Source organism: Nelumbo nucifera, chromosome 5, assembly GCF_055504915.1.
Source record: "Nelumbo nucifera cultivar China Antique chromosome 5, China Antique-T2T, whole genome shotgun sequence".
NCBI lineage: Eukaryota > Viridiplantae > Streptophyta > Magnoliopsida > Proteales > Nelumbonaceae > Nelumbo > Nelumbo nucifera.
The window spans coordinates 37,755,560-37,779,785 of NC_142653.1; the positions used below are offsets into that span (position 1 = coordinate 37,755,560).

The 24,226-nt window shown below is 38.5% G+C and overlaps 2 protein-coding genes across 2 annotated transcripts; one reads left to right on the forward strand and one right to left on the reverse strand.

Moving 5' to 3' along the window:
* Positions 1–1,151: 1,151 nt before the first annotated feature.
* LOC104606705 (uncharacterized) lies at positions 1,152–4,117 on the forward strand. Its single transcript, XM_010272045.3, has 2 exons — positions 1,152–2,108; positions 3,802–4,117. The coding sequence occupies exons 1-2, from the start codon at positions 1,282–1,284 to the stop codon at positions 3,884–3,886; spliced, it is 912 nt and encodes a 303-aa protein (XP_010270347.1). The 5' UTR covers positions 1,152–1,281; the 3' UTR covers positions 3,887–4,117.
* Positions 4,118–4,926: 809 nt separating this feature from the next.
* LOC104606704 (U2 small nuclear ribonucleoprotein auxiliary factor-like protein) lies at positions 4,927–24,226 on the reverse strand. Its single transcript, XM_010272044.3, has 7 exons — positions 23,667–24,226; positions 23,159–23,279; positions 13,641–13,802; positions 10,012–10,058; positions 8,514–8,667; positions 5,539–5,605; positions 4,927–5,459 (listed from the first exon to the last, which is right to left on the reverse strand). The coding sequence occupies exons 1-7, from the start codon at positions 23,862–23,864 to the stop codon at positions 5,405–5,407; spliced, it is 804 nt and encodes a 267-aa protein (XP_010270346.1). The 5' UTR covers positions 23,865–24,226; the 3' UTR covers positions 4,927–5,404.

A 24,226-nucleotide genomic window follows, 5' to 3' on the forward strand; every position in this document is an offset into this window, starting at 1 on the left:
CCATTAAAGATATAAAGACTGCTGAAGACATTTTTTTAGATACGACCTTTCGCTGCTACAAATTTCATAAAAGAAAGAGGGACTAAATGGTGAGGGGTAAAATCATGAAAATGCCCATGTTCTAATTCTCTTTTTTCATTATTTATCTTCTTCTACCTTTAGACTTCGAATGCAAATCAGTGGCAGCAAAGTAAGTTCACCTTGGTTTGTTCATTATGGATAATAATCTCACTTTGGAACACTTACTTTGTAGCCGTTAGTTTGTGTTTAAAGTTTAAAGGTAGAAAAAAGATGAAAAGTAAGAAGAGAGAGTAAGAACATGGACATTTTATAATTTTATCCCTCACTGTAACTTTTGTTTAATGGAGTTGGACATTTATGGAAAGAAAAAGAAAATTGATAAACAATATGAACAAACAGACAAGCATAAGGTAAAAAAGTTTCTGGCCAAGTCTTAATGGCATTGGAAAATGGAAGTATATTATCAGGGATTGGAGTTGAATTAGACATTTGGCTAGTTTGTTGTTATTATGACACAGAGAACTGAATTTTATTCAAACTTAGAAAAGTGATACTTTCCATTATTGCGAGAATGGAGGAATCACCAAAATCATGGAATTTCTACACTTTCAACCAAAAGCTTAAGCTATTAAACTATTAATTGATCAATCCTTATATATACTAAATCATTTGCCTCTCTTATCCCTTAATACCTCCACTGAAACAGGCATCTCATCAACGGCTACATGACATGGGGTGGGGCCAACAATTAATACATCAAATGTCTCTTATGACAAAGGCAGTCGGATCAGGCCACCAATGTGTTACAATCATGCATAAACAAGGAATAGGACAACCCTCCCAAACCATCCGAAACTCTGGCAACTGCCTTCCGAAATTTACATTGAATTCCAAGTATTTCGACGAACCGAGAGCAGAGCAGGATGAAGAAAGTTCACCCATGACTTAATACCCCCTTAAAACACGGTCTAAATATAATAACCCAGAAATTGATGAGAAGGGACCCAGAACTGGAATTCTTATAAAACAAGAAAACAGAAGGATAAATGATGAAAAGTTTGGGGATTGGGCCAACGTAAGCCTCATCTAGAAGGCCTTGACCATGACCCCCACTACACTGACTCTCCATTAAATTAAACTCAGAAGAAAATGGCCGACTTGGGTCGAACATCATAGTGCGACCACACCAACCTCTGTTCAGTCCTTCAGTCCTCACACAACCACGATTACCTTTTTGGGTTTCTCCCTTCTCCCCTAACAATGCATGATCTCCGGCGAGAGCCTCCCAGGAACCTTGTCTATTCATCCAATTCCAAACAAGTTGGCAGAACCCAGATGGACTTTGGCGTGCGGGTTCGAAGAACGGCTCAGAATTACGAGAATTATGGTAGAACAGGAGGCAGTGCGATTGAGTTCGGAACTCAAACACAGGTTGAAGATGATGAATCTGGTGTCTCGTCACCACCGTTGTGGAAGACAAGTTCACCCCCTAGTCCCACAGAAGCTGCACCACTGCACCCCCGCCGCAACCACCACCACCACTACCAGTATCTCTCTCCGACATCCCGATCCCAGGCTATTGCCAGAGGAAGATGGGAGATGGTGGAGATGATCCAAAACATGCCCGAGTCCAACTATGAGCTCTCTTTGAAAGATATTGTTGAGAAGCCAGTTGTGCAAGCGGTAGAACAGGTGACAGTGGATGAAAATGGTGATCTGAATAATGGCAGGAAGATGAAAAAGGAGCAAGGAGCAAGGAATGGAAGGAGAAATGATAAGAAAGGGATTTTGAGAACTGAAAGCATGGATCGTGGGGTTTTTCTTTTAAATATGTTCTTCCCAACTTCTATGGGATCGAAGAAAAAGAAGAAGAGCTCGATAACGGGTAATTGTTCCAAAGTTTCTCCTAGACCTTCGCTGGAGGGAAGTGAGAGAGGTGTAGATAAGGATTGGTGGAAGAAAAGGTTCTCTGTCTCAGGAGAGGCTGATGATGGTGGAACAAATAGCAACTGTGGGAGCAAAGGAAGCGCCGGAAGCAGTGGTAGGAGCAGTGGTAGGAGCAGTAGGAGGAACAGCATTAAAAGCGGGTATGTTCTTAAATTTCTAGTTAGAATGAATATAACAGAATTTTTAAAGAAACAAGAAAGGTGATGATTTCATTCGTAATATCAGGGTATCAATCATTAGGCTCAAAATTGATTGATTAACTCAGTTTGATAAATTGATCTAAAGAAGCTAGGTTTAAGTTGAGTTATAATACACTGGGAGAAAGAAGAGAAGGAAAATTTGTTAAGGCTCTGTTTGTTTACGGTAGGATACAAATTTCGCATCTGGTTTAGTTTTGCATCTACTTATTTGAATTATGATTTATAGTCCTACCTAATGCAAAATTTGCATCACCTTTCTCTTATATCAATTCTCTTTCATATAAAATGGGGATCACATCATCTTGCTTCTTCCTCAGTCCAAAACAAATAGCCATCCTCCTGCCTCCATTCTCTGACACCATCATTTAACATCCTATTACTTTGAATTACGATTTGTACTCCTACCAATGCAAAATTTACACTAACTTTCTCTTATCTCAATTCCCGTTCATATAAAATGGGGATCACATAATACTCCCAAACAACTAACCCTCCTCATACCTCCATTCTCTTTTATTTAAAGTCAGAACAACATCATTTAGCTTCTTATTTTACTTCTCACAAACAAATAAGATAAACTCAAATATGAAATAAAGCTAAACCAAAATTTACACTCATCCTATTTGCACTCCCATGCAATTGTACCAGTGCAAATAAACTGAGCCTAAAGTTTGCCCATTTGAGAGAGCAGCCTTTTTCATCTAATTAGACTCTAAGAGACGAGAATTGATTAGTAAAGTATATGGTTTTAAAAAATGTACAACTGACTTAAGACTAAAATACAATGTGATGAAGTGTCATCAGAGTCCAAAACCATCAATCTCCATCCCGATCTCCCACACTTAATACTAACCAATGAAAATTCATCAAAATCCACGCCACCCCACTTAATGCTAACCAATGAAAATTCACCAAAATCCACACCAGGGAATTGATTGGTCAAAATCTCAAATATCAGAGTGGATGATATGATTTTGGGAGAACTTTGACTAACCAACACAACATCCCGCGATCCCACCCCCACCCGGGGTAAGGTAAGGGCTCAGATCTGCTGCCCACAAGCTGTTTCCACATCACTAGCACTACCCACGAAACATTACAACTATGTATTAGGAACATCTCCCTTGTCATTTATGAAGAGATGTTTACAATAGACAGTGGTGGTGCTCTGTGGGTAGGGATATAGGAACAGTACGTGGGTAATAGATCTGGAGTGACCAGGTAAGTGTAGGAGCACCGGTACGTTAAAATTCAGCAGCATAGTTTGTAGTTTTCTGTGATGTGTCAATAAATCTTTGTTCTTCCTCTTGCCAAGTGAAACCCCTGGACAAACATAATTCTGAATCCGGTATCTGAGTCCTTAAGTAAGAAGTGCATGCATTCAATGATAAATCCCTTAGGCTCAGTTTGGAAGGAATACAAATGCAAATATGTAGAGTGCAAAACCTTATATTTTGTATGTATTTGTACTGTACATATTTACATTTGTACTCCTTCCAAACTGAGCCTTATGGTAAACCTCCTGGAATTGCTACTTGGATTGATAACCCACCATAAATTAAGGTGTTCAAATATACATTGTACATTGGCAATTGATAAACATGCACTTGATCTATATTCTTCTGTGTTGCAGGCAACTAGGTGGTTGCTTACCTGTTATCTGGCCCTTCAACACAAAGGAAAGCAAAACGAGATACCACAACGAGTCCCCTTTTTGAATAGGTAGACTACATATGTTCCTGTATGTTTGTTGTTATTAGAAACAGCTTACTTGAAAACGGTTTCTACAATTCTACTCTTTACCCTGTAAAAGAGTTTCAATATGATGTGTATATTCTGGAAAAGGAAGATCTGTGGTGAGCTTTTCTTTGGTCTTTGACTCTTTTGCCCCTCTGTCTTTGGTTTGTTGGGTGAGAGATGTGTAAGGTTGATTCCATAATGGACCCTGTTCACTTGAGCATAGCGTATCATGGTAATGATATCCACAAACTGCACTTCAATACGAACTATTAAGTAGGGTAAATCGCAATCATGGTTATCATGGCTTCAATACAAACTATTAGGTAGGGCAAATCGTAGTCATGGTTATCATGGCTTCAATACAAACTATTAAGTAGGGCAAATCGTAATCATGGTTATCATGGCTTCAATACAAACTATTAGGTAGGACAAATCGTAGTCATGGTTATCATGGCTTCAATACAAACTATTAAGTAGGGCAAATCGTAATCATGGTTATCATGGCTTCAATACAAACTATTAGGTAGGACAAATCGTAGTCATGGTTATCATGGCTTCAATACAAACTATTAAGTAGGGCAAATCGTAATCATGGTTGGGGAGCATATGTCCTACGATTGCTTAAAACTAGGTTTATTGATCATTAAATTAAACGTGGGAAGCTATGCACATCAGAAATCCACATTAGGAATTCCAACTCCTCTGCTGGAAGGTCTTCGATAAACCATACAACACTGATCAAAGGAGACTGCGCTCTATAGGAGTGAGTGGTCTATGAGAGTGAACTTTATCTCTAGTAAAGTACGCATGGCATGGTTAGAACCATTTACCAGTACCAGTAGTACACTTCAGATCATGCATCCCGTTCATCAAAGTGGTTCGGTCGCTTGGTCAAGGGTTGCAACAGTCTTGTGGGGGAGGGGTCACAGACACCCAAAATTGGTGAATGGCCCACTAAACAAGGCATGCCCACTCCACAGCATTAATTAATTTCCCAAATATAGTAATGAATTACCTCTTCTTTAAACTCTGGTAAAGATTTAAAATTTGATCAAGCTCCATCCAAACAGGACCATCATATGCAGCTGGCCAGCTGTCAGTTCTAGTAGTTCTCCAACTCAATAGTCACATTCATCAAGTTTAAATAACATCTATACCTGTCTCCACTCTACATAAACACATTAGTCTTGTAATCATGTAAGTTTATAAAAAAAAAAAATGATGGTTCAAGCTATTTGGTGACTTCATTTACAATGGGCAGGTGGGGAAGTCCAATGGAAACTGCATTAGCAAATCCCCACTAATTTTATCTATACCATCATCTGTTGTGTTAGCTATAAGCCTATGTGTGACGGAGCCTACAGCACCATTTCCTTTTTGCTGGACTTGTTTTTTCATCATGTAGCAAATGAAAATCAAGGTTCTTTTGACCAGAAACTTCTTGAGTAAGATGTAGCTGAAACAAAAAAGAATGTTCTGTATTCTATTTCCACCTTTCAGTTATCTTCACTGCCCTCAGTATCCTGCAGGAAGACTCCTCTTACTTTTGCCCTGCCAATGAATGCCAAATTACAAAATGAGGCAGAACATAGAATTGATGTGTATGTAAAGAATGAAATTGCTTCATTACCTGCGATATGCAGGGACAACCCGTTGACCAACTTTTGTGGATAGAAGATCTTGGACAGGCGGCTTCTCTGCAGTTGAGAGGGTAAACATACAGTCTTTTATGTCAATGAAATAAGAGATGATCAGATTTCAACAACCAAAGTCAACTGATGAATTAGAGGAATTGTTGAATTCAGCAGTAAATAAAGAAGAGAAAAATAAAACGATATCTACCAAATAACAAGGTAAACTACGAAATGTCTTCATTTTTAATTCGAGGAAAAGGAAATATGAAAAAAGAAAATGAATATAGAAAAGCAGTATCGTTTTTTTTATAGTAACAAGAAAGTTTAATTAAAATAAAAAACAACAATACAATCAACCTGGTGTCAAGGAGACACCAAAAATACATAAAAAAAAAAAAAAAAAACTATCAAAATTACAATCTTGAATTTTAAGAACATCCCTTTTATGAGAAGAGGTAAAGTGTCAATTCATTAGAATAGAAAAAATAAAGGACCCATGTACAACCAGAGGCTGTACAACGGGGAAGTACAAAAGCCAGTTAGACCACTATCCCATTTGAAATTACAAAAATATTTTCAAACTTAAAAAGGGAACTAAAGAAAGAACTGTCAACAGCTAGTTGGGCTGATGACCAAGAAAACAGCTTCCCAACTATTTTCTGTCACACTTCCTCCTCTTGACAGCCTTTGTTTTGGAATAACCTTGAGTTTCTTTCCTGCCATATCGACCAGAAGACTGCTCCTGGAATCAAATGCCATAATATTTTCCCTTTCTTACTCAAACCCTGTATCCACCACCCTTTCACAAAAGTATCCACTGAGGCCAGGCAGCAACTTCTGATAGCAAAGATCCTGAAGATTTTCACCCAAATGTTGAGGTGAAACTGCAATGCGGTAGCAAATGCTCACCTGATTCTTCTTCCCTGTTACTAACACACACCTAGGTGGCTCAATCACCATTCTCCTCCTAACCAAGTTATCTTTTGTAAGAATCTTGTTCAGGTAGGCAGACCAAACAAAAAAAGCCATCTTCAAAGGAATGTGCTTGCTCCATATTACATGCATAGGAAACTCCTGCTCTTCCTCTTGAGCCAGTTTATTATAAAAAAGATTTTACAGTGAACTGGCCCTTGCTATCTGCTGACCACACCCTTCTATCTACTGAATTAAGATCAATTTGCATGCTGTACAGCTTCTGGAGTTGCCTTCCAATAGGTTCAATCTCCCAATCATTCAACGCCCTTCTGGAAAATCATCCTTTAATTTCTTGTTTCCACACCAGCAATCCATCCAGAATCTGACTCTGGTTCATACAGTTAATGGATTTTCCTTGGTCTCACTTGGTGGTCCGCTTGAACTTCGGAGCCAGTGTGACACTAACATTACTGATCTTTCCCTTGAAGTTAGAGGTGATGATGAAAATTCCTCCATTTCTAAAGAGACATTTCAGAGGTAATTCCCCCATTGAATATTTATTCAATCTTGTGTACTTGCAACAAAAATATCTCCTTTAACTTGAAAGAGAGAGAGGATGGGGGTTGAGGAAGTTCCAGACATGTGACATCCAACTGGGTTTGACATCAAGGAGAGTTTCAAGGTTGAACATCCAATTGGGGAAGGAGACTCTCCCCGAGCTGAAGTTCTAGCTATTCTAGAAGGCGTCAAAAAGGCAAAGGAACTCAACTTAAGGAGGTTAATTATTGAGGGAGACTCGAAACTGGTAATAGATTGGTTGCAGAAAGAGGAAAGCAGAATGTGGAATTACCTAAACAAGAAGAGAATCTTCAAATGGTGGACCCGAGACATGACAGTGAGGCTTCAATGGGTAAAGAGGAGTGCTAATTCATTTGCAGATGCACTAAATAAACAAGGGGTGGAAACAAATCAATTGTTCTGGGCTTACATGTAATCTTTATATTTTGATTTTGGGGGAGTTAAGAGAGTTTATCTCCCCTGCCTTGTACCTATCCTTTTATCATTAATGAATTGATTTTGTTACTGATAAAAAAAAAAAAAAAGCCCAAAACAGGAGGCTAGCAGCAATGCAGGATGGAAGGGAAATGGGAAGGAACAGGGAGAGAGAGAGAGAGAGAGGAAAAGAACAAGGAGAAACAAGGAGAAGCTGCCTAAGTACTTCAAGTAATTTTTGAAACCATAAGAATTTGTCAGAAATCCTTGGAGTAGTTTAAATAATTTTCCCTAAAATATATTCACCATCATCTAAGCCTTATCCCAACAATGGGGGGTTGGATACATGAATCCTATTTCACTATTCTGTTCTGGTTAGTGCCATTGATAATAAAATAATATTATTAATATAACAATAAAGTATACATGCCGAGTCATTGAATCTTAATTCTGGGGCTTGTGGCTTGTTAGGTACAACGGTTCTAACCTATGTTAAACTAGGACCACTCACACTTGGATCCACAAAATATAGCACAGGGAACCCAGGTTTATATGTACTACAGATCTAAGTTCACTTTTCTTTACAATTGCTATAGATGATGTTCTTCTATTCTATTATCATTATTGATTTTTTCTTTGAAAGGTAAAATATGTAATTGTTTTAAATCAGTAAATGTAAAATTATGACTTAACTCTTTTTTCCCCTTTGACTCTGTTGCTTCAGAAACAATCTATTTGTTACAGAGTAAAGCATTTTTTACATAACCTACAAAGAATTTTATTCTTCCCATCATCAGTGTAATTATTTATACCTTAAGCCTTTCAGTAGACTTCTTTCGTATATATTAAATCAACCACTCCTAAAACATCCTCTTCCCTCTCTACTCCACTTGGTACCTAATCAGTAATCATATTGACTATAAGACTGAGTCCAACCTCCAGCACTAAACTGTTAATAAAAAATGCATTCACTGTGTGTGTGTGTGTGTGATGGGGGTGTTAATGGTTTATATACACCACAACCTAAACAGACATGCCATACAAATCCAATGGTGTAACACACCTGGCGAATTATGTGTTTCAGAAACTGACACCACATCTGAGTTACTGAGAGCAGAAACAGGAAGTGCTTTATCTGATACATTCGACTTCTGCAACTTCTTTCTCTTTGAAAACAAGAGTGTATCAAGTTGGTGCTGAAGGCTTTCATTTTTCTCCTAATTGATGAAATGAAATGAGCTTATATTATAATTAGATAAACAATGATATTTATGCAAGATATGAGCATATTCAAGTACATGAATACAAGACCACATTAGTCAAAACTTCTCTCCACGGTTCAGAAAATCTAGCATGAAGCAATTTATAAGTACTCTACACTCATCTACATCTACTAAACTGGAATGAATAGATGTTTCTATAACATCTAGAAGTTCCATGTAACTCATAAGTTATTTTCTTAATAAAAATCAAATAGAAATAGAAAGGGAACTTTATTCTCAAACTTATGATCAAGATATTCAATCTCAATAACAAAAGCAATTTTTAAGTTTATAATGAATAATTTGTGAAATCATCTTTGTCTATCAGTAACTGATCAGGAATTTATTTATTTATTTATTTTGATAAATAACTCATCAGGAATTTATAGAGTCAAGAATAATAGAAAACACACATACAAAGGGAGAATTGTCAGCTTCCTGAGAAAATAGAAAAGGAATCCAGTCCCTCTGCTGCTCACCCCTATGTTGTACACCCAATACTCCTCTAATCCTATCTGGCTACTCCCTCTCACAGAAATGGAAGCATCTAGAGAATCTGCAGACTTGACAACCCAAGAGAATGAAGTTTGCATGCTTTAAGGCAGTAATTTGCTTCTCTAATCTGATTCTTCTCTTATTCTTGTGTCTGAATTGTTTGGTAGGTTGCCAAAAACATTCTCTCTCAAGATATGCCTGTATTGCCAGTGTCCTTGGGTACTGTTTAACATCCAGCCCACCACCACCTTCAAGTCTCCTTCAACTATTACATTCTACAAGTCCATTGATTTTGTCATTCTCAACCCCTGTAGTCAATGATCAAAATTTCGCACTGTATCAGTGACCCGCCAATATGCCACTTTAAGTTGGGTTTTTGGGGGTAGACAGGCCTTATACTAACCCCCCTGCACAGGTTTGAAAAAATAACTAAAAATAAAAAATAAAATAAAAGTGCCCAATGGTACAGTATCGACCTCTATCGGAATTTGCCTGTAGTAATGGCATTACTTCAGCTCTCAATGCCCCCCACTCCGATTGGACTAGAAAATAATTCTAGTATTGTGCCATTTTCATCCTTTAGTCACCAATACCAGCTCAAGATCACATGAGGATACAATATGAATTATATGTGCTTATACAGGAATAGACAAACTCAATATCACAAACTTCCACTATGACCTCCTTTCCATGGAATTGAAGAGTGTCTAAAGTTCAAAAGAGGCATCTCTAATTGAATATGCAAATAAAATCAAACTAAAACAACCAGCATTTAAGGCAAAGAGCTAGAAACATGTAGAATACCTTTTCAGCAGACAGAATTTGTGTCAACCAGCAAGTGCGCTCTTGTTCTGTTGACACAAACAATATAAGAATAAAGTATCATTATAGTTTCTCAATTCTGCCATCAGCCAAAAAAGTAAGGTGCAAAACAATGTAAACCTAATGTAACATTTTTTATCTTTTCCAGTAAAATCTTATTAGAAAGAAACCACAAACAATACCATAATAGTTAAATTCTTATGCAAGAATGAGAATGCAATAAATTGCATCCAGAAACTAGAAAGGGGAGTTTAAAAATAGTAGATTGGATTGAAACACTTGCATTGATGTCAAGTAAAATGTTGGGGTAGTGGGGAGGACTAATTTGCTCCCTATCTTATATTAGAACTGACAGAAAGGATATTTTTCTCATCCCTAATCAAGGTTTCACAAGCACAGAAAGACATAGAAGTAATCTAATAACGATATAAACATTTTTTCCTTCATATCATCATCATTTGTTGTATCCCATCCAAATGGAACCAGCAGCAGAAATCCTCTCTCAATTCTGTATATGTTCTGTTAAGGAGGAAGCTTACTGAACTTCTCTAACTACTTGAATCCAGATTCTTGTTTTCCTTTTAAAAACTTCAACCTGCATCAAATCACTCTCTTCCCACCCTCTTTTATGGAAAATATTTCAGCCCAAAAGGCCTTCACCACATGTGCAAAATAGACCCTCTTTTATAAAGGTACTTTAAATTGGAATCTTACAAGTATGAAAGCTATTACTGATTGGGAAATACTCCAATAGAAGGTTGTGTATTGAGCTGGCTAATTCAATTATGATACCCAGATACCTGTACAAGGGTGTCATACCACGTTGGATACTTCAATTCAGTGGGTTCACTATCTCCTATCTGGTGGACAGTCTGGATCAGCCACTGAATCCCTCTACATGGGAGAAATAGGAACAGTCATGTAGGGAATTTGCTTACTTGAGCTAATTAGTTAGATAACTTTTTCCTATAAAAAGTTTCACTAAAAGTCAAATTTAATAGTATATGTAATCAGAATGTGGTCAATTAAGCTATGGGCCCCTAAATCATTTCTTGTAACAGATCACTAGCTCTTCTATACCCATCAACTTGTAACAGACCACTTTTTCAGCGAGAAAAAAGAATAGGAGCAATCTCTAGCTTCAAGGATAAACTACAGATCATGAACCACATGGATATCACATCCTTTAACAACTTCAGCTGAAATGAAACAACCAAGAATATAATGAATCTTAATCAGGTCTATTGCAATGCTTGATAATGATAACCATGGATCACATTAAACTTAATTTAGTGGATGACAGAAAATGAAAAACAATAACTCGATGTTTGGCTCCCCAAAATACCAATGGAATGGGATATCGATTCCCATAATAATGGAGACCATGGTTCATAATTTCGATGTCAATGGACTTTTTTTTATCAGTAAAAGAGATTTCATTAATAAATTCAGAAAGATTACAGAAATGAGTAGCCTAGCCTCGGCTACCCCATTACAATTTAGAGTTTGCCAACTATCGACTTTAATTATCCAGCCTTACAACTGAGCCCAGAAACAATGTTTCCTGTTAACCCCCTGTTTTGCTACCAGATCTGCAAAGCCATTCGCTGCTCTTGGAGTCCACTGTATTAACAACTGCATGTCCTTGTAAAAGCAATTAAACTTCTTAATTTCATTTCTATAGAGCCAGGGAGTCTTTTCATTTTGCTTTAACCAGCTTATGACCACTTTGGAGTCGCCTTCCACAACCAGCTTTCTCATTCCCAACTCCATAGCCTTTTGTATCCCAAAAACCAATGCCTTTAGTTCAGCTGTAGTGGAGTCTCCCCTTCCAATAGGGATTGAGAACAACCCCACCACAATCCCTTTGTCATTTCTTATCACCCCTCCAATTCCAGACATTCCTGGGTTGCCAAAGCTACTTCCATCAAAGTTTAATTTGAGGAAGCCAGAATCAGGGGGATCCCACTCTCTTAAGACCTTTTTAGTTGATAAAGAGGAAGCTACTGTCCCCCAATTTCTGAAGATATCATCCACAGTAAAGTCTGAGAACAATCCCACAGATTTTACCCACGAAATCACCTTTATCATGATCCCTTCTATCAGCACTTCCTTGCGTCTTTTCTTTTCTTCAAAAATTCTCAAATTTCTCTCCTCCCATATCACCCAAAGCACTTCTGCCCAAGTGCATCTTCATAGCATTCGACCTCTTCTTTTTGACCATCTGAAAGTGGAGGAGTCAAATAGCCTTTCCAAACTCATCGGGGTATTCCCACCTGCATCCAAAGAGAGAGAAAAGCCAGTCCCAAATACAGCTAGCAACGGGACAGGAGACAAAAATATGAAAAGCAGTTTCGCCACTTGACTTGCACAAACAACACCAATTAGGTGAAAGGCACCAGCCAGGCCTCTTCCTCTGCATCAGATCACAGGTGTCAATTGCATTTGCACCATGGTAGACCTCCCAACAAAAAGCACTCACTTTCAGGGGAATAGGGAGACACCAAACTTCTTGGACTGGAAACAGTACCCCAAGTTGAGCAGAAGTGGGCAAGGTTTTAAAGAAGGAAGTACAACTGAAGGCTCCGGAGGGGTGAGGGGTCCAGAAACTAGTATCTTGTTTAGAGGTATCAAGAAACACCCCATCTAGCAGCTGAAGGAGAGAGGACACCAAGCCCATCTCAGAATCCCTCACATTTCTACAAAGCCCCAGATTCCAAGCAAAACCGGACTGGGAGGGAGGGAGGATTAAGAAATCAGCAACCGATTTGTTCTTTAGAGAGGAAAGGGCATAAATTAAGGGGAACAGTATCTTCAAAGGAGGTGTCAATGAATATTTTTCCATGTAGAGATGGAGGTATCTCCGAGACATTCCACTAATTTTGCTAAGATATTTGGAAAATCTAAAAAATCAGGAAATTTTTTTAAAAACATGGAACTAGTTAATAAACCTTTAATGGAATCATTAGAAGAAATATAATTGTACATTTAAGGTTCAAAAAACAATAGCAAAAAAACATGTATGAATCAAAAAAGAGAAAATTTAATAGGTATCTTTCTCTATCTCTCTTTAATTCCTTTAGCCATCTTTTTATTAAATATATGTCAATTACTTGTCATTTTGACTTTTGCCTTTTTTGTTATTATATGCTTTCATTAGATTGGGAATACTCTTTGGTAGTTATATGCATTTTTTCTTTTTCTTTTGAACTACAATGACTTGGTGAATCATATGAAAAGAGTAAGCCAATTATCCAAATACCAATTCCCCATTGGTTCTTTTAGGAAAATTCTTTTAAAAAATCATGATGATTTTAATAAAATATCCAAAAGCTTTTAATAATATCAATGAAATTTGAAATATCACTGGCATATCAACAAATATCGGTGATATTTGGAAAAAAAAAAAGGATTCCAAGAATGTTTCGTATCGCCACTTAGTAAAATGGGATATATCAGGGATATTTCACCAAATATCGCTGATACTGCGAACCATGGAGACAAGAGACAATATGATATTTGATCAAATAAATGACAAAAAGAATCTGATTATATCCAGTTACACATGACAGAATAACAGCAGTATTCCTCTACATGGAGAATGTTACTACCTTTTACAACTAAATTATGCTTGGTTTCATATGCTTTAAATAACTCCAAAGATAGATTTGCCATGGCATCATTGGCAGTTGAGTCCATGATTCTGTCAAGAGCAATGGAAATGAGAGGCATTCCTTTGGATTTGTGAGCTATTAGCTTTGCAAACATTGGGCCTGAAACCAAAAAATCAGGAACTGCATGGATTAGATAACCTTCCCTTTAGATGTTCCTGAGTTAATGTGAATTTAATAATGCAATCAGAAAATGTATTTACAATTAAAGCTGCCCAAGAAAACAAAGGAAATAATGATTACACAATACACACCCATAAAAAGAATATGATACAAAAAAAAAAAAACTGAAAATATGTTACTAAATAGTAATAACTAAACAGTTACACCAAACACATCCAAAGCAGCATGGTTGGATAAAATAAATTAAAAAAAAAAAAAAATTAAGATGATCTTGCTCAATGAAAGCATAAGTTTTGTTATGCAAGAGAGAAGAATGGAAGAAGAAAGAAAAGAGAGAGAGAAGAAGAGAGAAGAGAGAACTGAGAGCAAAAGATACTACTGGCAGCGCAGCTTTTTTAATATATATACTAGGGCGACATCAACTAAAATAAAAAAGAGTAAAAGTACAATAGTACCCCTGCGGTACTATACATAGGAAAAATAACAGCTGTTAACACTCCCCCTCAAGTTGGGACAGAGATGTCAATCATGCCCAACTTGTCACATAAATCATGATGTTGTGAGTGGTGTAGTCCTTTTGTAAAGATGTCTGTAAGTTGATCCTCAGAGTTGACATAGGGAGTACACACTTCCCTGTGGTAACCTTCTCTCTGATAAAATGCTTGTCGACTTCGATGTGTTTAGTTCTATCATGTAGCACAGGGTTAGCAGCAATGTTTATGGCTGCTTTGTTATCACAGAATAAGGTCATAGGTGTCTGTCCACTGGAAAACCCAACTCACTCAAAAGATTCTTTATCCACATAATTTCAGCCACTCCATGAGCCATTGCTCGATATTCAGCTTCAGCACTGGATCTAGCTACCACACTTTGCTTTTTGCTTCCCCAGATAACTAGATTTCCTCCTATGAAGGTATAGTAGCCACTAGTTGACTTTCTGTCATTTAGGGGTCCTGCCCAATCTGCATCAGTATACACTTCAACTTTCAAATGTCCATGCCTTAGAAACAACAAGCCAGCACTTGGAAACCTTTTACGGTATCGGAGGATTCTTTCTGCTGCTTCAAGATGAGTGGTCATAGGGGCATGCATGAACTGGCTAAGGACACCAACTACATAAGCAATGTCTGGGCGGGTCATAGAAAGATATAACAATCTCCCTATAAGTCGTTGAAACTGTTTCACATCCTTGATAGGTTCACCTTGGCTGTCACCTAATTTATGGTTAGGATCAATAGGGGAATCAACTAGCTTCACTCCCATTTTTCCTGTATCCTAGAGTAAATCTAGGACATATTTCCTTTGGGAAATGAAGATACCCCTTTTTGAGTGGGCAACTTCAATTCCTAGGAAGTATCTTAGAGGACCTAGATCATTTACTTCAAACAGTGTGGCAAGAAAACTCTTCAACTTTTGGATTTCATCCTTCCAGTCACCAGTGATAATTATATCATCAACATATACTATCAAAGCAGCAATTTTACCTTCTCCTCTTTTCACAAATAATGTGTGATCAGATTGACATTGCTTGTATCCTTCTTGCTGAACCGCTGCATGTAATCTGTTGAACTAAACTCTCGGTGATTGTTTCAGCCCATATAAAGACTTCTTCAACCTGCACACCTTTTGTTCATTGCTTTGAGCCAGAAAACCAGGGGGTTGTATCATGTAAACTTCCTCTTCAAGGTCACCATTGAAGAATGCATTCTTGATATCAAGCTGATGTAGATCCCAGTCAAGATTAGCAGCAAGAGAGAATAGAACTCTAATGGAGTTCATCTTGGCAACGGGTGCAAAAGTCTCTGCATATTCAACTCCGTACACTTGTGTAAACCCCTTTGCCACTAAACGAGCTTTATACCTCTCCACCGTGCCATCAGCCCTATGTTTGACTGTAAACACCCATTTACATCCAACTGGATCCTTTCCCTTAGGAAGATGTACAAGTTCCCATGTGCCATTTTTATGAAGGGCATTAATTTCTTCCTTCATAGAATTTGTTCCTTCAGGTACTGAAAGAGCTTATGCCACATTCTTAGGGATAGGGACACTGTTGATGGATATGAGAAAGGCTCGAAAAGAGGGTGAACTGTTTTTAGAGGAAACAAAGTGAGAAATGGGATGTTTAGTGGTGCACGATCTAACACCTTTCCTATGAGTAATAGGAAGGTCAAGGTCATTAGCAACAAAGGTATCAATTGCAATGGGGTCAAGGACATCAATGGGAACCAAGATACCTGAGTGAGTATGATCCGCCCCCAAAGAGTTTAATGGCATTGGAGGTACAACTTCTAGATTCTCCACAGCTCTTGAATTTGGTTGGCCTTTGTGACGATGGAAGAAGACACGAAAAGGAGGAGGATCAGGAAGATGAGGGAGTTGAACCAGTTTCTCCTCATTCCTACTCTCTCCCTGAGGAGAAACATGGAAAAAAGGCTCACTCTCAAAGAAAAAGACATCCATGAAAACATAGAATTTCCAAGAAACATGATCAAAACAACGGTATCCCTTCTGAGTGAAGGAGTACCCCAGGAATATGCAAGGAATAACATGAGGATCCAATTTTCCACGAGTGGGTGACAACAATTTTCCACGAGGAGTACCCCAGGAAATTATATTGTGACAACAAGTCAACCATCAATATTGCTCACAATCTTGTTCAACATGACAGGACAAAACACATTGAAATTGATCGACACTTTATAAAAGAGAAACTAGACAACAAGTTGATTTGCACTCTCTATGTATCTACAAAAAGACAACTGGCCGATGTACTTACTAAAGGGCTCAATAGTACAGACTTTTGTAGAATTGTAGCCAAGCTGGGAATGGAGGATCTCTATTCACCAGCTTGAGGGGGAGTATTGGAAAACGTGGGGTTACTGGTGTAGATGCATATTTGGTAGTTAGCATCTATATTTGGTAATTGTGTAAAAATAGGAATGTGTGAAAAAATAGGAATGTGTAAATATGTATTCCTAGGATTGTGGAAGAGTATAATCCCTTAAATATGGGGATTAAAATAATTACTCCCTTAATTATAGGGATTGATTTAGGAAGATTTTTTTTCCATTTATTGCAGCAGCTTACTGTATAAATAAGTCGGTTGGCAATGGAATGAATATATCAATTTTTTACCATTTCAAAACATTTTCTTCAATTATGCACCTTGTACATTCTGTTTACATTAATAAAACTTTTACAGTTATTGACCAAAGAAAAATCTGCTTTGAAGACAAAAAAAAGGTGGGATGGACTGTTCATCCCTTCTGTTTGGATGAACTGTTCGACCATTCTTATTTGAGAAGCATAAAAAAACAGAGGTAGGATTTTGTGGTGATGTACAAGGGCAATGGTATGTTTGATAATGTGGGAAGAAGAAATGCAAGAATCTTTGAGAAGAACCAGAGAAGCTTGAGTGCTAATTGATTGTATTATTCCTTTTTTTTTTTGATCAATAACAGAAACTTTATTAAGAATTATGAAGCTTTAGGTACAAAAAAAGGGGGAGATAAAGAGTCTTATCTCCCCATCAGAAAATTACAATGAAAGAAGATTAAAAAATAACCTCCCTATTCACCCCTTGCTTGGCCAACCCATCTGCAAAAGAATTAACAGTCCTTTTCACCCAGTTGTATTGTATCTCAATGCCTCTACATAGCCATAAGAATTTTTTCTTTTCATTATTGTAACTCCACAAGCCACTGTCCTCTTTCTTCGACCTTACAAAATTAGCCGACTGATATTTAGTTCCCATGCTCTTTGAACCCCTTCCAAAGCTGCAAGGATCTCAGCCCTAATAGAGTCTCCTTCTCCAATAGGGCCTGAGAACAGAGCAATAACAATCCCTTCCTCATTCCTGAAAACTCCCCCAATCCTAGAGGGCCCTGGATTCCTTATGCTACTGCCATCAAAATTCACATTTATAAATCTGGAGGGAGGAGGGGACCACAAGGGACTAAGAGTCCTCTTACACAGAGTAGAGGTTGCTATCTCTTTCCAGTTTCTTAACAGGTCAGCAATAGGAAAGTCTGAGAACAGTTCCATAGTTTTAGCCTTTGGGCAGCCCTTAAAAATATTAGGTCTAATAGTTCTTCCAGGGATCTTTCCTTTTCTGAAAATATTCGAGAGTTTCTTTCCTCCCATAGTGACCAACACACGGCTGCCCTAATACTCCTCCACATCATCTTCCCTCGCTTCTTAGGCCATTTGAAAAAAGAAGGGGAGAATAAACCTTGGACACTCTCAGGAGGGTTCCAAGTACACCCAAAGCGAGAAAGTACCCACTCCCAAACAGTTTTAGTAACCTTACAAGAGACCAAAAGGTGGTAACCGGATTCCCCATCATCTTTATAGAGAGAGCATCTATTAAGAAGTAAACAAGAATTGGGTCTCTTTTTCTGAAGTCGATCATTTGTATCTATTCTTTCTAGGAAAATTTCCCAACAAAAAAACCCAACCCGATGAGAAATGGGCTTGCTCCAAAATTCCTTAATCGGAAAGGACACACCAAAAGGGACAGATGACTGAGTTAAGGTTTCAAAAAACGAAGCACAAGAGAAGGTTCCTGAAGTAGAAGGAATCCAAATTCTGGTGTCTTCCCTATTAGGATCAAGGAAGATATTTTCAAGGATGGCTAATAAAAGGTAAGAGGTTGTCCAGGTTTGTATCCCTAATTGCCCTTCGCAAGCCGAGGTTCCACCCAAAACCAGAAGTGGAGTCTGAAGGAACTAAAAAAGAAGAGATAGGTTCATTTTTCAAAGTTGACAGAGCATACAAGGAAGAAAACTGGTCCTTCAGAGGTGAAACCCCAACCCAAAGATGTTCCCAAAATTTTATTCGATTGCCAGAGTTAACATCGTACCTGATCCAAGGGGAGAAAACTGGAAGCAGATCATGGATGGATTTCCATGGAGAAGCAGCTGTAGCCCTTGCCACAATTCTAGAATCCCAGTCGTTGTCTTCCGGCCCATGTATGCTAGCCACGATCCTTGTCCACAATTTTTCCTTTTCCACTGACTCCACAACCATTTTCCCAACAACGCCATATTCCTTTTCTTGATGTTTCCAATCCCAAGACCTCCTAGTTTTTTACATCTAATTACCACCTCCCATCTCACCCTATGATCTCTCTTCTCCTCTCCCTGCTCCCACAAAAAATTTCTCATTAATTTTCCAATAAGTTGGAGGCCTTGGTGGGGATCTTAAATACTGACAAATAATACACAGGTAAGTTAGCTAGGGTGGACCTAATCAGAGTGACTCTCCCTCCTAAGGAAAGATAATTTCTCTTCCAAGACGCAAGCCTCTTCTTAAATCTCTCCACTACCAGAGTCCAAAAGCTTTCATTCTTAGGGTTATCTCCTAAAGGGAGGCCCAAGTACGTCAAAGGCCATTTTGAGATTGCACAACCTAACACACCTGCATAATTCCTTAACTCCCTCTCCTCCACATTCACCCCACCACACAACTCTTATCAAAGTTCACCTTGAGGTTAGACATCTGCTCAAAAAGTTGTATTGCTAATTTTAAATTCTAGATCCAACTTATATTCCCACCCTCACAAAACAAAATTATGTCATCTGCAAACTGGAGATGTGTCAGTGGTACCTCCTCCCTGCCAACTCTCCACCCTTTTATCAGATTCCTCAAGTCTGCTCTATAGATCAATCTCCCAAGTGCATCAGCCATCAGGGTAAAAAGAAAGGGGGAGAGTGGGTCTCCTTGTCTTATACCTCTCGAAGCAGGTAAAAAGTCAACCATCGTTCCATTCACCAATATAGAATAGTGACAAGTCCTAATATAGCCCCAAATCCATTTACACCACCTATCTCCAAAGCCATAGCTTCTCAACACCTCCACTAAAAAAGACCAATCCACTAAGTCATAAGCCTTCTCCAAGTCCAATTTGCATACCACTCCCTTCTTCTTAGATTTCTTGAAGCTCACCAGACTCTCATTTGCAATGAGGATTTGATCAGTGATATGTCTTCCCTCTACAAAAGCTCCTTGGTTGGGTGCAATAATAGAGGGGAGGACCTTATTTATCCTGAGGGACAACACTTTGCAATTATTTTATACAAGCTATTCACCAAACTAATAGGTCTGAAATCCTTAGGTTGTGATGCCTCTTTCTTCTTTGGGACCAAAGCAATGAAAGTTGAGTTCAAGCCCGGATTAATTATTCCCCTACTGTGAAACTCCTCGAAGACTGACCTAAGATCCTTCTCCACTATATCCCAACAATCCTGATAGAAAGCCATTGTGAAGCCATCTGGGCCTGGAGATTTTGTCCTATCCATTGAGAATACTGTTGCCTTTATCTCTTCCGGATCAAACCTCTTTTCCAACCATTCTCTGTTTTCTGCACTTATAGTCCTTCTACTTCCAATTTTGATATGAGATTCTTTTTTCTCCTCCCATTTGCCATTGAAGGAAAAATCTAGTGTTTCTATCTCCCTCCTTTAGCCACTTACACCTAGAATTTTGCCTCCAATTTATTTCCTCCTTAATCAGAATATCCTCCATCTGCCTTCTCAACTCCCATCTCATTTTCCTGTCTTCCTCTCCAAAGGATCTCTTCTCTTCCTTCATATCCAAATCCTCAATCTGCTCTAGCAGGACTTGTTTCCTTTCCTCTAATCTCCCAAACTCCAACCTATTTCACTCCTTTAATTGTGATTTTAGAAATTGAAGTTTCTTGTGGAACCTCATTCCCTCCCACTCTACTACCGGATTAGATTGCTCCCACCACTCCTTGATCTTCTCACTGAATCCCGAATAGGTTAACCACATATTTTCAAACCTGAATGGAGTGGGTCCATCACCTCTCAAATCCTCCTTACACAACACTATAGGCCAATGGTCTGAAGTAATTCTTGGGAGTGCCCTAGATACTAGGTTACCCCAATGTTCCTCCCAGTCTGTTGAGAACAAGAATCTGTCCAGCTTGGAGCATACTGGCCTCAACTGAAGGTTGGCCCAAGTGAAGTTATTATTTAGGAGTGGAATTTCTTTAAGCTCAAAAGTATCCACGAAATGGTTGAACTTTCTCATACTAGTTGTCACTCTGTCTGGGGTTGTTGGTTTCCTCTATAAACCACACTACATTAAAATCCCCTCTCACACAACACATTCCCTCCCAGAGGGCCCTAACATCACTCAATTCCTCCCACAATTTCTTCCTCTGCCTATAGTCATTGGGGCCATAAACGTTTGTTAGTACCTATTCGTACCCATCTTCCACCTGTCTAAACTTCAGGGAAACAGAGTAATCACCTATTAGCTCCTCCAAGCCGATTAGTATATCTTCTTTCCACAATGTTACAATCCCGCCTAAGGATCCCCAAGATGGAGCGGCCACCCACTTGATCCCCCTATCTCTCCACACACTCCTTGCCCATTTGCAATCAAAATCCATTCTTTTAGACTCCTGGATCATTACCACATCCGGGTTAAACTTCTTAATCACCTCTTTAATTGTTGCTCTCTTCCTAACACTGCCCAAGCCCCTCACATTCCAACTTAGAATTCTCATTTTAACTTCTCAAGCTCAACCCCAATTCCTCCACCCTCTACTTAACCCCTTTCCTTCTATCCCCTCTCACCTCAAACTTCTTGTCCCCCTCAACATCTCTTTTCAACCTCTCAACTTCACTCAGCTTTCTTTTCTTTACCTTACTATCATCTTTTTTATGCAGATAAACTTTTAGATCATTTGGATTCTTCAATTTACACCCCAGCTTTTGCACAAATTCTGCAACTGATTCTTCCTTGCTAGTTTCCTCCTTATCTAAAGTTCCTCTCTTCTCACTCCTTTCCTTATATCCTCCATCAATTGTCCTTTCTATCCCTTCTGTAAACCCCCTCTACATTTCCTTCCTTTCCACTTCACCCATTAGACCCTCAATTTATATCCTCCATCAATTGATTGTATTATTCTTAAAGTTGCCCATTGGATAAAAACCTTGGAACTTTTTTCGAACTTTAGGCTCTTCCTCTAGGAAACAAAGATCCCTAGAAGTTTGGTCACTCCCAATGGGTGGTTGGAAGAAGCTGAACTTCGATGGTAGTAGTATGGGTAATCCAAGTCCCTTAGGTATTTGAGGGGTTATTAAATATGAAGGCGGCAATATTAGTGCCTTATTTTCAGGCCCAATCGAGCAAGGAGATTCAGTGAAAGAAGAATTCTTGGCAGCAGTTTACTGGGTAGAGAAGGCTAAAGAATTGGGAATTGACGGATTGATTATTAAAGGGGATTCAAAGGTAGTTGTGGATGGCTGAAAAAAGGAGAGGAGGGTGACTTGGCAGCTAAGGAACGATTTCTGAAGATTCCTGGTGCTGTCAAAAGATATGAACATTCAAGTGCATTGGGTTAGAAGATCTGCAAACAGCTTGGCAGACAATTTAGCTAAGCAAGGTGTTCAAAGACAGTTTATGTATTGGGCACAATTGTAATATCGGTTGGGTGGCTTGCCTTGTATTGGGCATGCTTGTTGTTCACAGCTCCTTGTTGTATCTATTTCCTTTAGTCATTAATAAAATTCTTATTTGTGGTTTCTGATAAAAAAAAAAAGGTAAAGTATTTAACGGTTTCCCAAGTCCCTATTCGTTCAGCCCTTCATTACCATTCTTCAGCAACAAGAATACAGATTTTGAATAGCATAGCAATTTAAAGCCATTTGTTTCTAGCTATACACATAATTTTCCCTCTTCTATGCAGATTGTTAAGTGAATTAATTTTTATTAATCTTGTGAAGATTTTTCTTTTTACAACAAAATTGCAACAACTTATTTCTCTGACGAATCAAAGCAAACATCTAGAATACTCGCATCCATATAACGATTTTCTCCTTCCCCATCTTAGCATTATACTTTAGTTACTGCAGATTTTAATAAAATCTGGTGAGGAGGGGGAACGATCTCCAAATTAAAATGACTCTGCAGACAAAAGCAAAGCTTCTGCAGTGCAAATGAAACCGCAAAGTGAATCTCACTTGCATTTATCAACCTACCAAAAAAAATCATTTGCATTTATCATTGGACTATTGCTAAACAAACCCAAAAATGGGAAGCTTCTTCTATAACTTCTGGAGTTTAATTTTTCTTTCATTTTGCAACTTTGCATGGCATGTGCCTATCAGTTCTATGCCAATTATGCTATTGATCTGATGAGGGCCATATCTTTAAAATGCAGTTACCAAACAATAAACAGCATAGCTATTGAGGAAAAAAGTGATCTACTCGCTCAAATAATATAGCTACATTCCCAAAAAAAAAAAAAGATTATTCCACTGTTTACTAGCAAAACAAGGATTGAGAACAAAATCGATCACCAGTGCCACCAGATGATTTCGATGGACGACTCAAAACAAGTTTGACATTTTCAGATCTCACGGACGCTATGAGATAATCAATAAAGTCAGACCAAGAACCACCAATACCAATATCATCCCTCTGCACAGAAAAAGGGCAAGGTACAAAAAGTCAATAAAGTAATTAATTCATAATTAAATTTGCTCACATGCACGCATCCCATGCTCCCTTTTCACCTATTAACCAAAAAAATAAGTTCCCTTTTCATCCCAGCCCAGTGCAAATCTAACAAACCCCAAACTTAAAACAAATAAAATTGTAAGTTCCAAAAAGGGTTCGTAGATAGGGCTTTTCTCAAATGCACAGATGTGTTTCTTATGCTGATTTTGCTCGTTAGGCTTAAAAAAGTAGCAGGAAATCAATTACTTGGATTCCGAATTTGAATTAATCATGTTTATAAAATGAGTTGCTTGTCTGTCAAGTTGAGCAAAAGAGAAACAATGGAGAGAAAAGAAAGAGAAATCTCACCAAGTCTTCGAGCTGTTCAATGGACCGAGTGGCCGCCCAAGTACAAGATTGGAAATCCGTCACATGAACTCTGAGGTGAAACGAGTCCAAGGCGTGGACATGGAACATGAAAGGAAGCAAAGGGAGAGAACTTGGGACCTCCCACTCTGCTTTCGGTTTCCCGAACATGGGTTGAAAGCCTTCGAGGCTCTTTGCCATTTCTGAGTATCTCCTTCCTTCAACAACCCCCACAATCCAGCCAAGGAAACTCAAAGCAACGAGTAAACCGCAGGAACTTAAGGGAAGAAATAAGAGAAACCCAAAGAGAAGGGCATGGTAATATGCAGTCCTGATGATTCTCTGCTCCTCGGAAGATGGCAATGCCTCATTAGAAAGACTCAAAGACTAGTCTGCAGAGAGAATGCGAAGATTTGCCATGATTGGCTTGTCACTGACAGAAAGACAAATCAGTCGACGGTTTTAATTGTTTCGCGGTTTCAGAGAGTACTGCCGCCTTCAAGAGCCGCATTTAGGAATCGTAACGGGGCGGTAACCATACTATATTCTCCATCCCCGATCCC